Source organism: Dreissena polymorpha, chromosome 4 (assembly GCF_020536995.1).
Source record: "Dreissena polymorpha isolate Duluth1 chromosome 4, UMN_Dpol_1.0, whole genome shotgun sequence".
Lineage (NCBI taxonomy): Eukaryota > Metazoa > Mollusca > Bivalvia > Myida > Dreissenidae > Dreissena > Dreissena polymorpha.
Window position 1 is genome coordinate 12,121,999 of NC_068358.1, and position 22,279 is coordinate 12,144,277.

General features: G+C 37.7%; 1 protein-coding gene and 1 long non-coding RNA gene across 2 annotated transcripts; both read right to left on the reverse strand.

Annotated features, from left to right (window-relative positions):
• Positions 1-528: 528 nt before the first annotated feature.
• LOC127877219 (uncharacterized) lies at positions 529-15,409 on the reverse strand. The gene is made up of 8 exons (XM_052422896.1): positions 15,268-15,409; positions 13,774-13,881; positions 11,706-12,137; positions 9,785-9,898; positions 8,920-9,033; positions 7,697-8,263; positions 1,583-1,730; positions 529-1,131 (listed from the first exon to the last, which is right to left on the reverse strand). Exons 1-8 carry the CDS (start codon positions 15,407-15,409, stop codon positions 936-938), a joined length of 1,821 nt encoding a protein of 606 aa, XP_052278856.1. The 3' UTR covers positions 529-935.
• Positions 15,410-19,370: 3,961 nt separating this feature from the next.
• LOC127877554 (uncharacterized) lies at positions 19,371-22,279 on the reverse strand. Its single transcript, XR_008048481.1, has 3 exons — positions 22,185-22,279; positions 20,179-20,359; positions 19,371-19,478 (listed from the first exon to the last, which is right to left on the reverse strand). It is a non-coding gene; the product is annotated as an uncharacterized LOC127877554 (long non-coding RNA).

Here is a 22,279-nt window from a genome sequence, read left to right on the forward strand (position 1 = left end):
GCTTTCATTTATTCAAAACTGCACCCGCTATGCGGTGCTCTTGTTCACTTTAACAATAAGCACATCTTCAGCGTATGACATATGTAGAAACTCACGGACAATATATCGAGTAAACTTTTACAATCACAAAGTTTGACAGTAGAATATCTATCTTATCATATCATATAACTTAAGTATAAAAACGTGCATCGCATCAATTACTTGGATATCAAATGTTTGCATTACTAGAATATCCGCAACGAATCATACAACTAGAATATTCATGACATCGTGGTCACACTTAAACAAATGTTTCTAATATAATTAAACGTAAAAGCGAGAGAACTTCAATCGAACGTAAATGCGATATTGTGCACACTAAGACCACGTCTACATAACTATGTTAAAGGGTATTTTCAGCTGAATCGATTTTAGCAATACAAAGATATGTTATGTACAAACCAAACAAGAATCCAAGAAAAAAAAGAATCGGAAAGGTCAGCGCATTTGTTATTACTATAGTCTCTAATTTTATCATATTACAGGGATCACCTACGCTTGCCATATCTATATCCAGAGAGGAAGATGCGTCTTTGCTATATCTATAAAATATATAACCAGTATTTTTAGAGCGTACAGCATGACTGGAATATTTAGTATAGTATAACCTCGACAACAAGCCACATTACTAGAATCTCCACTTAATCACATCGCACAAGTAGAATGTCTATGGCATCGTCACACATTGATAAAATATCTTTATAGCTTATCGCATAAGTAAAATATCTTTGACAGCATATTGCATAAGTAGAAAATCGTCAAGACGTCCAAGCATATTAATAGAAAATCAACATCTGTGTTACACATTACAAGAACACCCTCAACACAAATACAGTATGCAATATCTAACACTTCGCACCAAATTATTTATATGCCAACTAAAGTGGTCCACTATACTATCTCCAAGAAAGTCTTCTGGTCCCCGGGACTTTTAAATAGGTTTGACTCAGACTTCTCGTCATCTTAGGTCTAGGGGTGCTTGCCGCAAGTCTATGTTGGTTCACACTGAACTCTTCTGGCAGAGCCGGTATCGGTAACCGCTCCTCGGTCCGCGCAGTTTCCAGCCATTCCTCGATAACTGCAGACCGCTCCCTGGAAGGTTACATTACACTAAACATTTTTGTCGAAAGGAGTGCCTATTTCTAAAGAGTGCCTTTTGCTTTCTGGTTTAAACAGTCATTAACCATAACATCCAGGCACATGATTGAATTTATTTCCTGTATCCTTTATGCGTCTGCAACAATTAGGTGCATTTGATTGGGAAATACTTTGGAAGATGAACGTGTTGGGTGCGTTTATTGAAGAAATGCGCTTTTTCGAAGTCTTAATGCCGAAACCCTGTTTTGCATGGGTGCATGCATTTGGACGAATTTTACTTTCTTAGAAGTTGCGAGAAGGTGCCGATTTGACTGCATTTATTAGAAGAGAACATACCCATCTTTAAAACGAGTCTTGCAAAATTAGATGTATAGGAAGGCAAATAATGCTTTAAAAGTTGTCCGTTTTATAATGGGACCCTATGGTAATTAAAGTGTATTCTTACCTCGAAACAAGGGACCTGCCTGTCGCGAAAACGTCATCTTCTTCCGGTAGCAGTGTCAACGTTAGAGGTTCAACGGTAGGGGAAGGGTCCATCGTGGAATGGTTAACGCAGAATTCGTCCGGAAGGGTGCTTAGTGAAGGGCCTTTGTCTTAAATGAAAAATGGTCCAGGGGTATATTTGTATCCAACCTGAGCTATCCTTCTTAAACTGGAAATAATGCAAAATACGTGTATGTATTTGTATTTGAATATGCAATATATACCCGAAGGTAAGACGGTAAGAAAGATTGTTTTTGTTTAATATTTCCGATTCTTAAAATATTTCTAAATTTACTACCTAATAGTCACACTAACTTGCAAAACCGTACAGATATATGTTTACTGTTAAAAGAAACAAGTGTGTACTTTCTATACGTCGCACGATTATCTTGTCCCGGATTGCATAGTTCAACGAGTGATTATTCGAGACAAACCAAAACGAAGTCGCAAGAACATATTTCTCGAGTACATAAGCCAATACAAATCATCACAGAACTATCGTTATGAGGTCACAATAATATATTGTCCGGAGTACATAAGCTATTGAGAGTTAACGTCACAGGAAAACAGTTATGACATCACAAGAAAATATTTCCCGAGTAAATAAACAACTGAGTCTTAACATTACAAGAGTTATGTCGTCACATCAACATATTGTCCTGCGTACATAAGTCATTGAGAGTTAACATCCTAGGAAAAGAGTTATGTCGTCACATGAACATATTGTCCTGCGTTCATTAGTCATTGGGAGTTAACATTCCAGGAAAAGAGTTATGTCGTCACATGAACATATTGTCCTGCGTACATAAGTAATTGAGAGTTAACATCCCAGGAAAATGGTTATTTCGTCACATCAGCATATTGTCCTGCGTACATAAGTCATTGAAAGTTGACATCACAGGAAAAGAGTTATGACGTCTAATCAACATAGTGCGTACATAAGTCATTGAGATATAACATCCCAGGAAAAAAATTATGTCGTCACATTAACATATTGTCCTGCGTACATAAGTCATTGAGAGTAAACATTCCAGGAAAAAAAAGTTATGCCGTCACATCAACATATTGTCCTGCGTACATAAGTCATGAGAGTTAACATTCCAGGAAAGGTGTTATGTCGTCACATGAACATATTGTCCTGTGTACATAAGTCATTGAGAGTTAACATCCCAGGAAAAGAGTTATGTCGTCACATCAACATAATGTCCTGCGTACATAAGTAATTGAAATTTAACATCCCAGGAAAATACACTTCAACACCGTTATTTCGAACACCGATATTCCGAAGTCACCGTTATTTCGAAGTATTTTTCTGGTCCCGATTTTGATTCTTGTTTGTTTAATGTAAAATTTCATTGCTAATCCGAACTTCGTTAAACCGAAGAAATCGTTAATTCGAAGTGATTCTGTCGGTCCCAACACTATAATTCGCACCTTATTGTCAAGTTGCAGAATAAAGAAAAACTATTTTGTTGCTATATTGACTACCGGAAAGCATATGACGTCATCAATCGCGGTCAATTATTGAGTAAAATGATTAATATGGGCATCGACGGTAAACTCTTGACCCTTATTCGATCCATGTACAATGAAGTCAAATTACAGGTTAAACACATGGGTTCACTGTCAGACATATTCAATAGTAACGTTGGTCTATTTCAGGGGGAGATAACCTCGCCCATATTGTTTTCACTCTTTATTAATGACATCGAATTAAGTCTGCAGAATGGAATAAACGCCGGCATGACATTAGAACAAATATCTATCTATCTCTTATTATTCGCAGACGACGCGGTTTTATTTTCTGAAACACAAGAGGGTCTTCAAGAGTCATTATACAATTTAGAAGCCTACTGCGATAAATGGAATTTAACAGTTAACATTGAAAAAACAAAGGTCATGGTATTCCGAAAAGGGGGTTCAATCAGTAAAGCATTCAAATGGACTTATAAAGGTCAAGAACTAGAAATTGTGAATAATTTTAATTACCTTGGAATTGTGATGTCAAGTGGCGGATCGTTCGTGCCCGCAACAAATACACTTTATGGCAAAGCATTAAAAGCGATGCATTCTTTGTTCAACCTAACGAAAGATATGAACGTACCCATAAATATCATGTTTAATTTATTTGACGCATATGTTTCATCCATTTTAAACTATAACTGCGAAGTTTGGGGATCCATCAAAGCGGAAAATATTGAACGCGTTCACCGTAAATTTTGTAAAAGACTATTGAACGTAAAAATGTCAACAAATTCACTATCGCTATATGCCGAAGTTGGTCGATTTCCCTTGCATATCGACAGATATGTCAGGATGGTTAAATATTTTTTGAAATTACATACTGTGAAACAGGGAAATTGTATTCATTAACAAGTTGTAGTTTTACAAAGATTAGAAATTGAACGTAAAAATAATGCTAACAATTGGTCATCGAAAATACGGGACATTCTTAACCAAACCGGTTTCACCGATGTATGGCTATTCCCCGAATCTGTTAACAATGATCACTTTATCCCGTTATTCAAAAACAGATTACGAGACCAGTATATTACCAACTGGGATGTCAGTGTGACGTCGTGTAGCTCAATGATCCTATATAAGGAACTCAAACCGGTTTTTGAAAGATCATCGTATCTTGATATTGTTGTCAACAAAAAACATAGGAACATTATTGCAAAATTACGTTTGTCCTCTCACAAATTATTCATGGAAACGGGCAGACACCAGAATATTGACAGAGATCAACGCAAATGTATATTATGTAACCTTAATGACATCGAGGATGAATTTCACTTTGTTCTTAAATGTCCTTATTATAATGATGTTAGGAATGCATTAATTCCGAACTATTATAGAATCCGGCCAAATATGTTCAAGTTTATTAAACTACTTAATAGCTCAAACAAAACTGTATTAAGAAAGCTAGCCATGTATTGTTTAACATGCTTTAAAATAAGAGAAAATGTCATATATATGTAGTGTTAAATACAAATACATTTTTACAAAAAAATAAGGTCAGAAATATGTAATTATACCTATATTTGTAAACCTATATGCATAACATTGTGTGACCACTGTGTATTAAACCCATCCATGTACCATTCTCACGAAATATGTTCACGAACTATGTTTATTTCGTGTTTATTTATTCTTTAAAATGATGTGTGTTTTTGTGTGTACTTCAACGCATGCTGTTATTTATATGTATGTTAATGACGATGAGCTTCACATGCTTAAGTCAAAAATAAACTATTCTGTTCTGTTCAATCTTTAATCCGAAGTCAAAACTGCAAAATACTGAGCGTAATTTCACACCTTTGTCGTGGCGCGTCAAAAGCCGATAATAACACCTTTGTCGTCTGCGCGAACGCCGGTGTTCAGAGAGACATAGCGTATTATTAAAAAAGGTTAATTTATTTCCGAAAATGTATGCATATGTTTGTATGTCTGATAATTTGTGCTATTCGTTTTATTTTATATGTTCTGTAATAAGAGAAAAATAAAAACAAGAAAAAGAATCGTTTTATTCCCCCGTTTGTTACGAGTAGAAATATATTGCTATCTGACTAGTTTACGTTTTTAAGTAAGCGTGTAAGCGAACCATGCGAATTCCACAACGTTTTATTTTTAAGGAATCAAAGAAGTCTTCTGTCAAATGTTTATTTCGAATTATCGTTAATCCGAAGTTTTTTTAACGGTCCCCACGACTTCGAAATAACGGTGTTGAAGTGTAGTTATGTCGTCACGTCAACTTATTGTCATGCGTGCATAAGTCATTGAGAGTTAACATCCAAGGAACAGAGGTATGTCGTCACATGAAGATATTGTCCTGCATTAATAAGTCATTGAGAGTTATCATCGCAGGAACTGAGTTGTGTCGTCACATGAAGATATTGTCCTGCGTACATAAATATTGAGAGTTTACATCCCAGGAAAAGAGTTTTGTCGTCACATCAACATATTGTCCTGCGTGCATAAGTCATTGAGAGTTAACACTCCAGGAAAAGTGTTATGTCGTCACATAACATATTGTCCTGCATTAATAAGTCATTGAGAGTTAACATCACAGGAAAAGAGTTATGACGTCACATCAACATATTGTCCTGCGTGCATAAGTCATTGAGAGTTGACACTCCAGGATTTTTTTATGTCGTCGTCACATAACATATTGTCCTACGTACATAAGTCATTGAGAGTTAACACTCCAGGAAAAGTGTTATGTCGTCACATCAACATATTGTCCTGCGTACATAAGTCATTGAGAGGTAACATCCCAGGAAAAGAGTTTTGTCGTCACACCAACATATTGTCCTGCGTGCATAAGTCATTGAGAGTAAACACTCCAGGAAAAGTGTTATTTCGTCACATAACATATTGTCCTGCATTAATAAGTCATTGAGAGTAACATCACAGGAAAAGAGTTATGACGTCACATCAACATATTGTCCTGCGTGCATAAGTCATTGAGAGTTAACACTCCAGGAAAAGTTTTATGTCGTCGTCACATAACATATTGTCCTGCGTACATAAGTCATTGAGAGTTGACACTCCAGGATTTTTTTATGTCGTCGTCACATAACATATTGTCCTACGTACATAAGTCATTGAGAGTTGACACTCCAGGATTTTTTTATGTCGTCGTCACATAACATATTGTCCTACGTACATAAGTCATTGAGAGTTAACACTCCAGGAAAAGTGTTATGTCGTCACATCAACATATTGTCCTGCGTACATAAGTCATTGAGAGGTAACCTCCCAGGAAAAGAGTTTTGTCGTCACACCAACATATTGTCCTGCGTGCATAAGTCATTGAGAGTAAACACTCCAGGAAAAGTGTTATGTCGTCACATAACATATTGTCCTGCATTAATAAGTCATTGAGAGTAACATCACAGAAAAAGAGTTATGACGTCACATCAACATATTGTCCTGCGTGCATAAGTCATTGAGAGTTAACACTCCAGGAAAAGTTTTATGTCGTCGTCACATAACATATTGTCCTGCGTACATAAGTCATTGAGAGTTAACACTCCAGGAAAAGTGTTATGTCGTCACATCAACATATTGCCCTGCGTACATAAGTCATTGAGAGGTAACATCCCAGGAAAAGATTATTGTCGTCACATAACATATTGTCCTGCATAAATAAGTCATTGAGAGTTAACGCCACAGGAAAAGAGTTATGACCTCACATCAACATATTGTCCTGCGTGCATAAGTCATTGAGAGTTAACACTCCAGGAAAAGTTTTATGTCGTCGTCACATAACATATTGTCCTGCGTACATAAGTCATTGAGAGTTGACATCACAGGAAAAGAGTTATGACGTCACATCAACATATTGCCCTGCGTACATAAGTCATTGGGAGTTAACATCACAGGAAAAGAGTTATGATGTCACAAGAACATATTTTTTCGAGTACATAAACCACTGAGCGTTAACATCAAAGGAAAAGAGTTATGTCGGCACATGAACATATTGTCCTGCGCACATAAGTCATTGAGAGTTTACATCCCAGGAAAAGAGTTATGTCGTCACATGAACACATTACCTTGCGTACATAAGTCATTAAACGTGAACATCCCAGGAAACGAGTTTTGTCGTTACATGAACACATTGTCATGCGTACATAAGAGACTGAGGTTTAACTGCACAGGGCAAACTTAATGGAATATATGCTTGTCATCCATTGAAAGCGAAAAGTGTATGAAAACCTTGTTTGCACATACAATGATATGGTCGTTAGACTTTCGCAGGACGTTAGAAACTAAACCAATTAAATATTACGCTAGACGCATTGAAAAGCTAAATATGACCGCTCTGGAAAGATTGTAGCTGAATAAAGCAATAGTGTGCAAAAAATATTTGTTATGACATGAATTGTATGCCTTCTTCGAGTTTTGGCAGATTAAAACTTCTCCCATTTTAAATATGGCGCTAGAGATGCTAACAAACTTAATATGGTCGCTTCGGAAATGATGATAATTGAAGAAAACAGTTTTTTCCGAAACATATATTTTATATCAATATATTCTTAATTCAATTTAAATCATTAAGTAGATGCCGTACCTTTTCCAATATTGTTTGAGGAAAGAATGACTGCATCACTTCTCAGAATTCTCCCTGGTCTTCTGCGCTCGGTCGGTTTTCTTGACGTCACCAGTTCGTCAATGCTTCCTTTTCTCTCCAATCGTCCTGGGGCAACCGCGTTTCGGGACGACTCACTTCTCGTACGCCATTTTGGAAGTTTTGACGTCAGGTTGGATTGCAAGCGGGAAACCAGACTCATGCTCTCTAAGAGATTGCGGTCGAGATTCGACCTTGACCTTTTCAGCGCGTGACCCGAAAAGGAAATTGATCTTTCTAGCTTCGGACTGCTTTTGACTGTTGTGGTCTGCGTCGACGCGCCGTTGCGGAGACTAGCCGCCCAGTCCACAGACTCTTTATTGAGTTTCTTTATCGTCATTTCCGTTTTCTCACGCGCGCGTTTCTTGATGTTCTGGACATCAATGGCTCTGATGTGCTTCATCGTTCTTTCCGATCCAGTGCGCCCAAACACGGACGGCGGAGGTTGCGATATGCTGGTCGCCATCGCAGACCCCTTAGCTTTGCCTGATATTCCTTCCACTCCCTCCACTATAACAATATCACAAGACTCTATCGTTAACAGACGACGTGTTTTTTTTATGGTTTTAAAAAAGCGCAGAACTTGCTTAACTGAGTTTTGCTAAAACATTCCATGCGTACGTTCACATTCACACCAGCCATTAGGCAAGGTCATTATATTGGCTATACGTTTATATCATTTTGGCCACTAAAGCTTTCCATCTTGTCTACAAATCATACAGCTACATGTATTATGCATCTGTTTACTGCTCATAATTTACCAATTCAATGACTCATGTGGTAAAGTCACAGATCTACATGATTCACCAGTTTTCGACCTGTTGAACCCTTTTCCGTTCAGAAGCAAAGTGAAAATAGCGAGTTGTAATCAGCATAACAAAGTTCTGGTTGCGCATAATTTTCACTTTGCTTCTGCGCGGGACAGGATTAATTAACCCATTTATGCCTAGTGGACTCTCCCATCCTTCTAAATTAGATCAATTTATTTAGGGATGTCTAGTATACTTATTTCTATATTTAGAATATTTCTTACAAAAATTCCTTTAAGCAAACAGCGCAGACCCAGATGAGACGCCGCATTATGCGGCGTTTCATCTGGGTCTTCGCTGTTTGCAATGTCCTTTTTTCAGGACGCTAGGCATAAATTTAATTAAACAAACTCGTACCTATCACTTCTCTACTGGAAACGGCGCTATGTCTCCGCGCCCGAGCCTCCTGCCAGGTGATGCCGTGAAAGTTGAGGTTCATGGACTGCTCACCCAGCCCCGCCAGGCGCTTATCTGCACAAGAAACCAATGACAAATACTTAAAAAATGGTGCTGGAGCCGCTATAAATACTACTACTTTTACAACTACTTCTACTAGTACTGCTACTACTACTTATGTACTATTATCTTAATCCTTTAAAGGGGCCTTTTCACAGATTTCGGCATGTTTTGAAGTTTGTCATTAAATGCTTTATATTGATAAATGTTTATATTGATAAATGTAAACATTAAAATTTAAAAGCTCCAGTAAAAAATCAAGAATAAAAAAGGAAAAAAAGTAGCCCACAGCAGGGCTCGAACCAGTGACCTCCGGAATCCTGAAGTAAAAAAGCATTAGCCAACTGAGCTATCCTGCCAGGCATACATAAAATGCGTATTTTATACGTTATATCAGTAATCTTCGTAGTTTCACAAATGTAAACGACAACATCAGAACTGTTTCCTCACAAATATCATAACTAAACCGAGTATTTGCGAATCTGAAACAACTTTTTTCAATTTTGTCAATTTACCAAACCGTGAAAAGATCCCTTTAAAAACGAACCAGTCAACGTAACACATCCCGATCCTAAGCTATTTATGGTAATATAAAATTCGCAACTGCTAATCAGGGACGACTTTTCCCGCTTTTATGAAATGTTTCGTTAAACATGAAGTCCCTTCAAAACGAACAAATCGTGCCCACAATTTCGGCACATGCGTTAAGCCCAGTTTTCTCAGAATGGGGCTCAACTGACTTTTACATCCCCACCGCGATACCCACCTTGAGTCTTGAACCTCTGTAGCTGCATCAAGTCTTCCTTGGTGTTCACGTAGCCCCGCTCCATACTGGCCGGAACGTCTAGGGCCTGGGACACCTCACCCAGTGGGTGGATCACTGAAAAAGTGGACCAATGAAATAGCGGTGGGGGAAAGGGTAAGTCTACGGCTAGGGACACCTCATTCAATGTGGCGGATGACTGAACTAGCGAGCGTCTGACATAACTTGGTCAAGAGACCGTATTCAACAACAATTCTTTACTTAACGTCCAAATTTAAATAATCTTGATAACTTGCTTTAGAAATATGACATTGAGACTTAGACTTAATAATCTTGTCTTGTAATAAACACGTTTGTTTCGTAAGTCTTAGAATTGTGAAAGAATTGTTGGTTAATACGGATCCATGAAACCTTTTAAATAAGCTTCCGTAAGTGATTTTTTTCTACTCGTAAGCCAGTTTTATTTCTTAATTAATTAACTACCGGCGGTAATTTAAGAGATAAAGGGCCATCCTGTGAGATTTTCATAAAGACTTGTAACTTATGTCTTAAAAACGTGGCCTGATGCACGGGTTTAATATGGTGTACCGGTATTTAGGAAATGGCACTATCTAATAGGTAAGGCTGGAATAATATGCACATAATTCTGAAGACTATCATGCGTAAACATTCATGTATGCTCCGAATGAAACACTTAAAGTAGACTACATACCGGTATGTAACTAAAATTAGCATGCAGGGAAATGTGTCGTTACTGGTTAACCTTACATATATGAGCCGCGCTCTGGAAAAACGGGGCTTAATGCAGTCCGCACGGGTTAGTCTGGGACGACATTTTCTTCCTAGACAGGATTTTTCGTTTAGAAGCGACTTCGTTCAAACAAAAAATTCCATAAAAGCGGAAACTGTCGCCCCTGATTAGCCTGTGCGGACGGAACATTGTATGCACATAATGCCTGTTTTTCCAAGAGCGCGGATCATATCGATGATATAGACCGTTCCAGAATCGATGACCGCCGCCATATTGTCAGTCACGTGACTGTCCGCCATTACACTTCTGCTAACTTGTGCGAGTCTGCGATTCCAAAAGCCAAAGACGTAGAGAATACCCGCTTCGCCGATGTCGGATAAATAAATTACTTAATTATTTTCAGGCGATTATCACATTTTTGTTTTTAAAATGATTGTTTGAAGTTGACATTGATTGTTACAAATAAAATGTTTAAAATGCTTTCGTGTATTTGTTTTTGTGTGTGAAATCAAGTGGTAATCATCGGCGAAAATTTGCCGGTTCAGTCGCTCATATTATGTCTTTGATTAGACTTTTTACTTTTAACTTGTTACAAACAATTCACGTATGTATTGTTGAGTTGATTTTAACAGCCGCAACATCAAGCAGATTATATTTTAATTAATACTTATTACACGGAAATGTTTTTCAACGATCAAACTCGCTAAACATGTCTTGACCCAAATCAATGAATGTTTATTTAGATCTATGAAAAAAGAAGTAGCCAAATTCAAATGCATATAGCCCGTTATACCGGAGGCTCGCTCATATTTAAAGATTCATCGGCATACGTTTTTCTTACGTTAAAAGAAAGACAAGATTGTCATTTTTCCCTTTGGTGAGTTGGTCAAAAGGCGCAATTACAATCTGTATAAAATTCTATAAATGCATTCAACATCGATCCGGAACGTTTAAACGACCCATGTACAAACGTTAATAATCATGCTGTGATATCCTGTATAATTGTTTTGTCAACGATTCACGATATTGTTAACTGTTATATACCTACAAGAATATCTAGTGGAAAAAGAATTTGCGTCGTTAAAAACGCTCTGCTTTAAAAGATATGCCCGACATATTTTATAATAGGCGTTTCATGAAACAATTTTACCGTCACTAACAGCGTATACCCACCCATCTTAAGTGCACTTTTCTGTCGCGCGAGTTTCTTCTCACGCGCACGAAGCGTCACGTGCACGCACGCCGTCGCTATCGAGACGATAATCACCGCCCCCACCCCGGGTATCAACACGTACAGCCACGCGTAGGATGTGGCAGTGAGTGTGGTCGCAGTGGTTGTCGACGGAGTGGTAGTGGAGGGTGTTGTAGTTGTTGGTGTAGTGGTTGTAGTTGTTGGAGTAGTGGTTGTAGTTGTTGGAGTAGTGGTTGTAGTTGTTGGAGTTGTAGTTGTTGTTGGTGTGGTGGTTGTTGTGGTTGGTGTTGTTGTTGTAGTAGTTGGGGTCGTAGTTGTTGTAGTAGGTGTGGTTGTGGTCGTGGTGGGTGTGGTTGTTGTAGTTGTTGTTGGAGTAGTGGTCGTAGTTGACGTCGTTGTTGTTGTTATAACACCTGCAAACACAATGTCATGTTTTATATTAACGCAGTTTATCACTACATCAGTTCGTCCATTTCATAGAAAATTGTGATTCAAAATGTATACCAGAAATATTCGAAGATATATTTTAAGGTTTCTTTTCGGGAAAAGAAGTCTGTTCTTGTACAAAGTTACCGCCCCACCACGAGTATCATTAACAAGTGTAAGACGTAGAAGTACATGTACATGTGTTGCGGTGGAAATGGTAGTGGTTGTTGAAGTGAAGGTTGGAGTAAAAGTTGGCGCAGTTGTTGGTTATAGTTTTTGTACTTGGTGTTGTGGCTGTTGTACTTGGTGTTGTGGCTGTTGTACTTGGTGTTGTGGCTGTTGAACTTGGTGTTGTGGCTGTTGAACTTGGTGTTGTGGCTGTTGAACTTGGTGTTGTGGCTGTTGTACTTGGTGTTGTGGCTGTTGTACTTGGTTTTGTGGCTGTTGTACTTGGTGTTGTGGCTGTTGTACTTGGTGTTGTGGCTGTTGTACTTGGTGTTGTGGCTGTTGAACTTGGTGTTGTGGCTGTTGAACTTGGTGTTGTGGCTGTTGTACTTGGTGTTGTGGCTGTTGAACTTGGTGTTGTGGCTGTTGAACTTGGTGTTGTGGCTGTTGAACTTGGTGTTGTGGCTGTTGTACTTGGTGTTGTGGCTGTTGTACTTGGTGTTGTGGCTGTTGTACTTGGTTTTGTGGCTGTTGTACTTGGTGTTGTGAATGTTGTACTTGGTGTTGTGGCTGTTGTACTTGGTGTTGTGGCTGTTGTACTTGGTGTTGTGGCTGTTGTACTTGGTGTTGTGGCTGTTGAACTTGGTGCTGTGGCTGTTGTACTTGGTGTTGTGAATGTTGTACTTGGTGTTCTGGCTGTTGTACTTGGTGTTGTGGCTGTTGAACTTGGTGTTGTGGCTGTTGTACTTGGTGTTGTGAATGTTGTACTTTGTGTTGTGGCTGTTGTACTTGGTGTTGTGAATGTTGTACTTGGTGTTGTGGCTGTTGTACTTGGTGTTGTGAATGTTGTACTTGGTGTTGTGAATGTTGTACTTGGTGTTGTGAATGTTGTACTTGGTGTTGTGGCTGTTGTACTTGGTGTTGTGGCTGTTGTACTTGGTGTTGTGAATGTTGTACTTGGTGTTGTGGCTGTTGTACTTGGTGTTGTGAATGTTGTACTTTGTGTTGTGGCTGTTGTACTTGGTGTTGTGAATGTTGTACTTGGTGTTGTGGCTGTTGTACTTGGTGTTGTGAATGTTGTACTTTGTGTTGTGGCAATTGAACTTGGTGTTGTGAATGTTGTACTTGGTGTTGTGGCTGTTGTACTTGGTGTTGTGAATGTTGTACTTGGTGTTGTGAATGTTGTACTTTGTGTTGTGGCTGTTGTACTTGGTGTTGTGAATGTTGTACTTGGTGTTGTGGCTGTTGTACTTGGTGTTGTGAATGTTGTACTTGGTGTTGTGAATGTTGTACTTGGTGTTGTGAATGTTGTACTTGGCGATGTAGCTGTTGGTGTTTTAGTTGTTGTACTTGGTGGTGTAGTTTATGTTGTTGTGGCTGGTGTACTTGGTGTTGTGGTGGTTGTATATAGCGTTGTAGTAGGCGTGGTTGTTGTTGGTGTGCGTTTGGTTGTCGTACTAGTTGTTGGAGAAGTGGTCGTAGTTGGCGTCGTTGTAGGAGTGGTAGTTTCTAACGTTGTCGATGGTGTTGTTGTAGTAGTTGACGTCGTTGTTGTAGTTATTACACCTGCATACACAACTCATGTTTTATTTCAATGGATTTCATGGCTAGATTATTTCGTCTTTTTCATTGAAAGTTTTGCTCCATACCACCAGAAAGTATTGCAAGCAATGAACATGTTAAGGTTTGGATTCGGAGATAACTTGTTCTTGTACATATAAGGACAACGGTCAAACAAGGGTATCAGGAATAGGAACCCATGCTCGAATTAAATCAGTTGTTGTTTTTCATGAACAGTCTGTTTCATATTGGGTTAAAGTAAAAGCGATATAAAGAAACTGAAAAGATAACAAGCGTTTTCACGATGTAACATAATTTCTGCGATGAAAATCATAGAACTACAGATACCTTGCCGTAATTGACGTCTTTATTAATGAATTACGAGTACCGTGTTACATTATTAAGGATTTTGTTGAATGAATGTGAGGTTAAACTGATTAATTTGCTAAATAAAGTTGTATCAGTGTATACCATACCAAACCTCAATTCCAAAACCACTTACACGAGTCTGAAACGACAAAAACATAAATAAATAAAAATCATATGTAATTAAAACGATATGCACGTTCATGTAAATATAACACTCGATTGCGTCTCTATGAACGTTAACCACATACGTCAAAGGCTCAATATGTATAAATGTAATTGTCAACCAGATCATGGATGGCATTTTCTTTTATTGTTTTGCAGTTGAATAGAGAAAAACTTTTTAAAACCAAAGATTCACAAAATGAAACACAAGCATGAGTTTTTTTTAACTAACGATAAATAACGTTTATGTTTAAATACGTTTTCATTTCATTTAATTAATATGTTTGCAATTTAATTAAAGATGCGATATATGTAAAATCTATGCCATCCAAATTTGAAATTGAGCACTGTCATAAATATGCATACTTCTTATAAAGATGTGTCGAATGTTCGCTTCAAATGTTTAAGAACTACACGGACGCAAATGATATAGATCTAATGCAATAAGCGACATGTTTGACATATGTACAAGCCCTGTACTGCGAATTATTTTACAAATGGATTTTGGCGTGTGGCATCTATCGGATTGATTTGACAATTTTTACATAAGGGCAAACATAGTAAATATATTAGTAGAGCTATTTCACTAAGCTTGAGTTTGGTCATTGATAATGCAACTTTAAGAACTGCATTTTTCTATGTTATTTTTAGGTTCAGATTCGTTTCTGGGATGTTTATGAGTAGGTTTACGTACAAAGCTTTTTTCGTTTGTTGTCTATCAAAAACTTAGACAGAATCATGTTACAATATAACACAATTTTTCAATCGGCCATCGTTACATGACTTGTTATAAAGACAATGATTTGATCTTGAGCAATGTTAGGAATAAGTTTTATCACTGCGCGTACGTTCGCCCCATACCATGCTGTATAAGGACCATGGTGTCGCCGCGGTTAGACGCTTGAGCGGAAGTCGGCGTCTGTGAGGCGGTGCAGTCGCCGGAAGTCATGCTCAGGTAGGTGGTGGTTCCGTCCCCTGAAGTGACCTGCAATGGTGACGTCATTAAGGGTGAATGAGCAATTTTATACGTTCTTCATTAAGAACCCTGCAGGAATTTAAGTGAACTTATGCCAAAACAGTATAATAAAGGTGCATGATCAAATGCATTCGTTCTTAATTTAGTATACTGCATGAATGTATGTGGATTTTTGTCCAAAACAACGTGTTTTGAAAAGGGATGTCAAGTTTAGCTATGGATAACAGTTGATACATTTCATGTTACCGTAGAAATCAAGATAACATCTCATGAAAATCCGCATGCGTAATTTCAATACCAAATTCAGGAGACAATTGTCATCAAATTGTTCCCCCAAAGAACAAACTTGAATGAATATTCGTATTTATAAAAACAGCTTTAATTGTAAAGACATACCACGCATACGAAAGGTGCACTGGTGCCAGTGTCAGCGTTGTACAGAGAGGCGTACGACACCCCCGCGGACGTGAAGCTGACAATACATCGTAGTGTTCCGGAGTCTACGGAGAGAAGATTCTGTTACGGGTTACGTCTGAACTTATGGTTTACTAGCGCTCAATCGGTCATTGACTGCTCAAGTACTAATTTAAAGTACAATACAAAGTACCCTGGATACGGACAATACACTTCACGTACCCCGGAGTATTGCCGGATGCCGTAAGCGTATTTTCCCATTACGAGATACATTGTAGTATACTTATGAGTACCCGGGGTATTATTAAGAAGTACCAATGTCGACAACGACCAAATGAGCATATTCCGTTATCACTACAGTACATACAAGCCTCTTTCTGAGAAAACTGGGCTTGTACATGTGCGTTAAGTGTCGTTCCAGATTAGCCTGTGCAGCACACTTTCCTCTTAAACTCGATGGTCGTTTCGAAGATACTTTATTTTAACGAACAGTACCATAAAACAAGAAAGTGGCCTAATTGATAAGCCGTAGCGCACTGCACAAGCTCATATAGGGCTTCGCTTTAAGCTCTTGCATTAAACCCAGTTTTCCCACAGTGTGGCCCATATACAATTCAAGAACGGCGGTTTTCAGCGTACGAGCTTTCATTGTATACTTAATGACTGCAGCTACATACAGGATGATTCTGTTAGGTTAAAAAGCGCTGTAGGGACCGAACAAAATGCAAATTTACGAAATTGGGGATATTTATATCGTAAAGGTAGACAGGTTTTTATGTACATAAACATTTAATAGCGATAGTGTTTACCCGGGTAAGCCTGTATTAGAATATCTATTTATTACCAAAGTTTTTTCAAAATAAGTAAAGCATAATGTTTTATAATAATTACACATGATTACCACTTCAGGTATTGGACAATCGGTACTTACTCGAGTAGAAAGGCTTCGTGGAATTACACCCAGTAGTGTTCACTATGAGATGTGTGCGTAACGTGGTCGCTGCACAGGCGTTAATTGTGTTCTTGCAATAGACGGAACCAGCCGCATTCTGGAAGGTGTAGTTAAATGAGCCCAGCAGGGCGTCGGGGCAGTCGACCGCGGCGGTGGTCTCGTGCCCTGGAAAACAGCGTATAAATGAGCCACGCTCTGGGACAATGGGGCTTAATGCATGTTCGTTAAGTGTCGTCCCAGATTAGCCTGTGCAGTCCGCACATGCAAATCAGGAACGACTCTTTTATGTTTTTTATGGTATTTTTCGCTTAAAGGATGTCTCTTATAAGCGATTTGCGGGATCTGTGATGTTTTAAATGCCAATAATACAAGCATGTTCCAGGGTACATATTTGGTTTGCAACATTTTAAGCAGTTCGTTGAATACACATGTACATTGGCCTTAAGTGGATGCGTTATTGATATGCCATGAGTTACGAAAGAGGAAAATAAAACATATGTAATTTATTTTTGATATATACGAGTTTATAAATATTCTATTTCTTTGGGGAAAAAAACATCAACTGAAGAATATGAACGCGAATTTTGGGTATTGACAATACTCTTAATGCTAAACGTTTTCAATTAAACAAGTCTCATGTGTCTTTGATATATTTTGTTGAAATGAAAACTCTCTCGTAGCATTGTCTGTAAAGTTAATATATAACATGCCATGCACACATATCTTGGTTGTTTCTGAAAGTCATTCACGCTTCTCTATACAAACTTTTGATACGATGCTTGTCTTGTCCGGTACTCTAGCTCCGTTTGAAATTTGAACCCGGCACGAACAAGCAAGCGTCAGCTCGCTCTGTGAAAAGGAGATTAAACGCATGTGTGTAAAATGTCGTCCCAGATAAGCATGTGCATTCCACACAGGCTAATCAGGGACGAACCTTTCCGCTTTTATGGTATTTTTTGTGTAAAGAAAGTCTCTTTTAAGTAGAAATACAGTTTAGGCTGAAAGTGCCCACATGATTAGCCTGTGCGAACTGCACAGGCTAATATGACACGACAATGTACGCACATGCATTAAACCCTCTTTTCACAGAGCGACGCTCAACTAAAATCAGAGAGAAGTTGAGTGCCACATTGCACTTACCCGACTTTATGAGCGTATAGAACTCCGATGCCGGGATGGTCTCGCCACACACCTTTGAAACCGGTGTTGTTGCAGAATCGTTTGTTCCTCCAAGAATTCGTACGTTTCCGTAAAAAGATTCCTTCACTGCAAAAAAGAGCAGAGAGTTGGTGCTAGAACATATATCCAAAATTGAATACGCTGGTGCAACGCATGATTATTATTAATGTGGATACACGTGTACACATCAAACTGTTATCAGTTTCAATATAGCATTGTTCTGGTGAAATTTGGCTACCCGGTAATGCATGCGCGTTAAGTGTCATCCTAGATTAGCCTGTGCAGTCAGCACAGGCTTATACGGATTGGCACTGTCAACGTTTATGGAATGTTTAGTTTCAAGGAAGCCGTTTCTAAACAAAAATTCAGTGGATGCGAAAAGCGTCGTCCACGATTAGTCTGTGCTGACTGCACATGTAAATCTGGGATTACTTTACGCATATGCATTAAGCCAGGTTTTTCCAGATGAAGGCCGATATGGTGTAGTAGTTCAAAGTTTTCAAAACGCCACTCAGCAAATACGAAACGAAACTAATTGATTTATTGAAATAATGAGTCCAGGACTCAGTCTCAAGTATGGGAAACTATTATTGAGACAAGAGTTTACGAGTTCGTACTAAATGAGACAGTTTTGCAGTCTGTAGATTGTAAGCCAATTATGTACAAAAGTAACTTTTTTTCGAAAATGATTTGTGATAACATATATAAAATTTGTGAGCATGTGCGCAATAGAAAATAACATTATCAATATTTACATGCATGTGGTTTTGATAGGTTTCAATGCAATGCTATTCTTCTCAAAGCTTAACCAAGTTGTATTCATTCATATAGATTCAATCATCTACCATATTGTGGAATTTATTAAATATATGACTATGTTATATAACTTGGGTTGTTTACTTTTAGAAAATCTTAAATATCGATATAATTAGGTTAAAAGATGTGAAAATTATATTTTGTATTAGAAAAATATACATGTTGCACAATGTTGGCATATTATATGTATTGAATGAAGTAAATCAAAATTATAATAAAAGAAAAGGGATGTTTTATGAACATGGCGAGAAGAAATTGATCTAGAAAATAGTTGGCTGCTAGAGTGACGTCCTAAAAAGGGTCATTTATAAATCATTATCTAAACGTAAATCATCCTGCAATCATTTGTGTTCTAAAGACTTAAAATTGTAAGTTTCACTTTAACCGAAACTGTTTTCATTCTGGATAAAAATTGAGTCTTAAGTGGCTGAATATACAGGAAAAGAGGCTGTATATACACTTTTGATTGATTATAAATACATAATACATAAATAGTTTGATTAGCATCTATTATAATATATTGATTGCTGGTGTTCTCGTAAAGTCAGTGCTAACTCTCGTCGTCAACTATGTTATACAGATCATAAGTATTCAAATGTTCAAGTCCAGGAAAGTATATACATACTAGAGAACATATAGAAATAGTACGAGTAGTCGCTTGCCCTGAAGAACTGCATACACATCCACAGATAGAAATCCGGGTTGTTATTAAACGTTATCTCCGAATGCTTCGACCTGTAATTAAACATAGTTTGCACAAGGCATTTGTTGCAAGCATAAACAGGACGTGAGTCCAATGGCAACGGTTGCCTCCACATTCAACTGTTGTTTCAAATTCACAAGTATTTAAAAAAAGAACACAGCTATACTGTCACGCGCGACACAATGTTGCTGAGTTTTAAATACCTAAACAATAACATTACGTATGTAAGAAATCCCAACCTTTTAGAGTTTAAAAAGTTTTTTTTCTAAACAGAAAATTGCTTCGGTTATCTGAAAATGTCAAACCAAACAATGAAGGAACGCAAGTTCATATGCTGTTTAATATGTTTGCAAAATTAAGTCCCTTTTGCAGCAATACTTTCATAGTTAAGCGCAACAAATTTACACATGTCTATTTGTATTTACTAAAAGGGACTACAACCGTGGAAAATCCTGAACCAAAAATATGGACTTGCGCATTTTCACAAGCTAGTTAATAAATCTGTAAAGTTTAGCAGCTATACGTATCGAGTTACTAGCAACAAAAGTTTATTTTTCCAAAAAGGGACGGTATTCCGGTGATGTGGACAAATATAAATAAAGAGGTGCACTAGTTCATATGCTGGTATACAAAATACATTTTGAATTACGAGCGAAACAAGTTAAGTAAATATATGTCGAAATAATCCGAACCTTAACAAAATAATGATACTCCACAGAAACCTTTACAAACCTTAGAACGTATTTATCCCCACTGATAGAGACGCAGTCAAACTCGTTTCGCGTCACATTTTGAACGCTGAAGATTCTAGAAAACGCGAGACTTGGTGAGGTGCTTGTCACGTTCACTGTACCAAGGTTTGAGGTCTTCCAATTCCCATAGAGACCGGCGGGGAGGGTGCAACTCTGGCAAACTGAGTATTAAAATGCGAACTTGATTTAGCAGAAGATGCATATAAATACGTGCAGACTGTTTTCTTTTTCTTTGTATTCTTGTATCTATAGCCGGAGTAAGAAATCAAAAGCCAAAGGATTTTTTCAGCTATAGGTTTAGTTCTGTATTAACGTCTCATTTATTCACACGAGTACTGTATCGCTTGGTTGTTTATTGATAACATTCATTCTCTAGAAAGTATTTCCAGCTACGGGGAAAATAAGATGTTATTTGTTTACACAGTCGCCCCTAAAAGGTTTGGTAGGTCGGCTAAACTGTATTCGTTTCTTTTTTTATGAAACTCGTGATATTACCCAATTTAATCGAAATGACGGTATGAGATAACATTCTGGGCGTCTTCCATATCTGTAATTTACATGTTTTCTTTAGTAAATTTCACTTAATTAAACGTAAATTTAACGACTAAAATCGAATTTACCAATCGTGATCAAAAACTCAATTGATAGGCTAACGAATAACATCGAATGAGACCAAAATGAAAGCTCAAAAAAATGAAAAAAATAGGGTCAACCCACAAGAGTAAGGGTCGGTCGGGTTGATGGAAAAGAACACCTAGCAGTGTAAAACTTTCTGCAACGCGTAAGATAAGTCCAAGTACACAAAGACACCAACATACTATTTTCCATGTTTACGCACGAAGCAGTTATTCCAGCAAAACGAAAATATTTCTGTCCTAACTTTATATCAACGAGTATATTGTTGTGATAGTTCATAGATTATGTTAAAATTGAACATGTTTAAACAAAGAACTTCACAATCTAAAAAGTTATGCGCTGGCTCGAATATTTTTTTCGAACAAACAGAACAACAACAATCAGATGGTCAATCCTTCATTGATGTGGCTTTAATGGAATTACAAAATATAATTTGACATAATTGGCAGTGTATAGTTTTAGTGTATCCAATGTAAATTAAGTAAAAGATACGCTTATTCGTGTATTGACTTACATGCAACTTCAGCACATCCTAGTAAAGTAGTCAGAAGTACAAATGCTATAACACTCATTTTGCATGCACTTCTTATCCATTTAGCATTTAACATGTAGTCCATGAGTATTCCAAACATATATAATGACAATGGCGGTGCCATACGATACACTACTCAATATAATGTTTCAAACCTTTTGGTAAGGCGTATTTTGTTACTGTAGCGTATAAAATGTCGACCGTAAAACTTATCGGGTCAATGAATTATGCTGATTGGGATTGAATAAACTAGTAATCGAAAGCATTGATTACAATTATACTGTATTATTATGTTAGGTCATATAATAATTATTGCACATTAGCACACACTTTGTAATGTAACAAATGTGTGGTTAAGTGTTTATAACTTCTAGTTTTACAATTGTTATAAAAGCGTTCAAACATATAATACACCAGTGGCGTAGCCAGATCAAAATTTTAGCCGAGGCAGAATATTGGGTCATTCTAGGAGGGTCCGGGCATGCCCCCCCCCCGGAATTTTTGTTTATACCTAGAACGTCTCTGGTGCGTTTTAAAGGCCATTTAAACCACATTTATACCTAAATTATCGGAATCGTGGACGCTACATAACACATTAAATCAAAAGCGTTTTCAATCATAAGCACTCATAAAAAGGATCATTGATGGAAGTTATTTGAAACAACAACAGGACCTACTGGGGTTCGAACCAACGCAGTGACAATATAATAGTGGTCAATGGATCCAGAGTCGGACGCGTTACCGATTGCGTCACATGAACATATTGATTAGTATGAGGAGTACAAATATTTAACTTAAATCAGTAAATAGGAGAATACCAATAAAGCCGAAAACGCCAACCACCCGAAGTAGACCTTGCCGTAAAACACCCGATTCTAGATCGGTACGTTCCGATGTCCACCATGATTACAGC

Coding starts and splice junctions, on each gene's coding strand:
- LOC127877219 (XM_052422896.1), bottom strand. CDS start 15,409: ATGACGTCACCATTGCAGGTCACTTCAGGGGACGGAACCACCACCTAC. Junction 12,138..13,773: donor GACCACTTCTCCAACAACTA/GTACGACAACCA, acceptor TTGTGTTTGCAG/GTGTTATAACAACAACAACG. Junction 1,731..7,696: donor CTCAAACAATATTGGAAAAG/GTACGGCATCTA, acceptor TTTTCATTTAAG/ACAAAGGCCCTTCACTAAGC.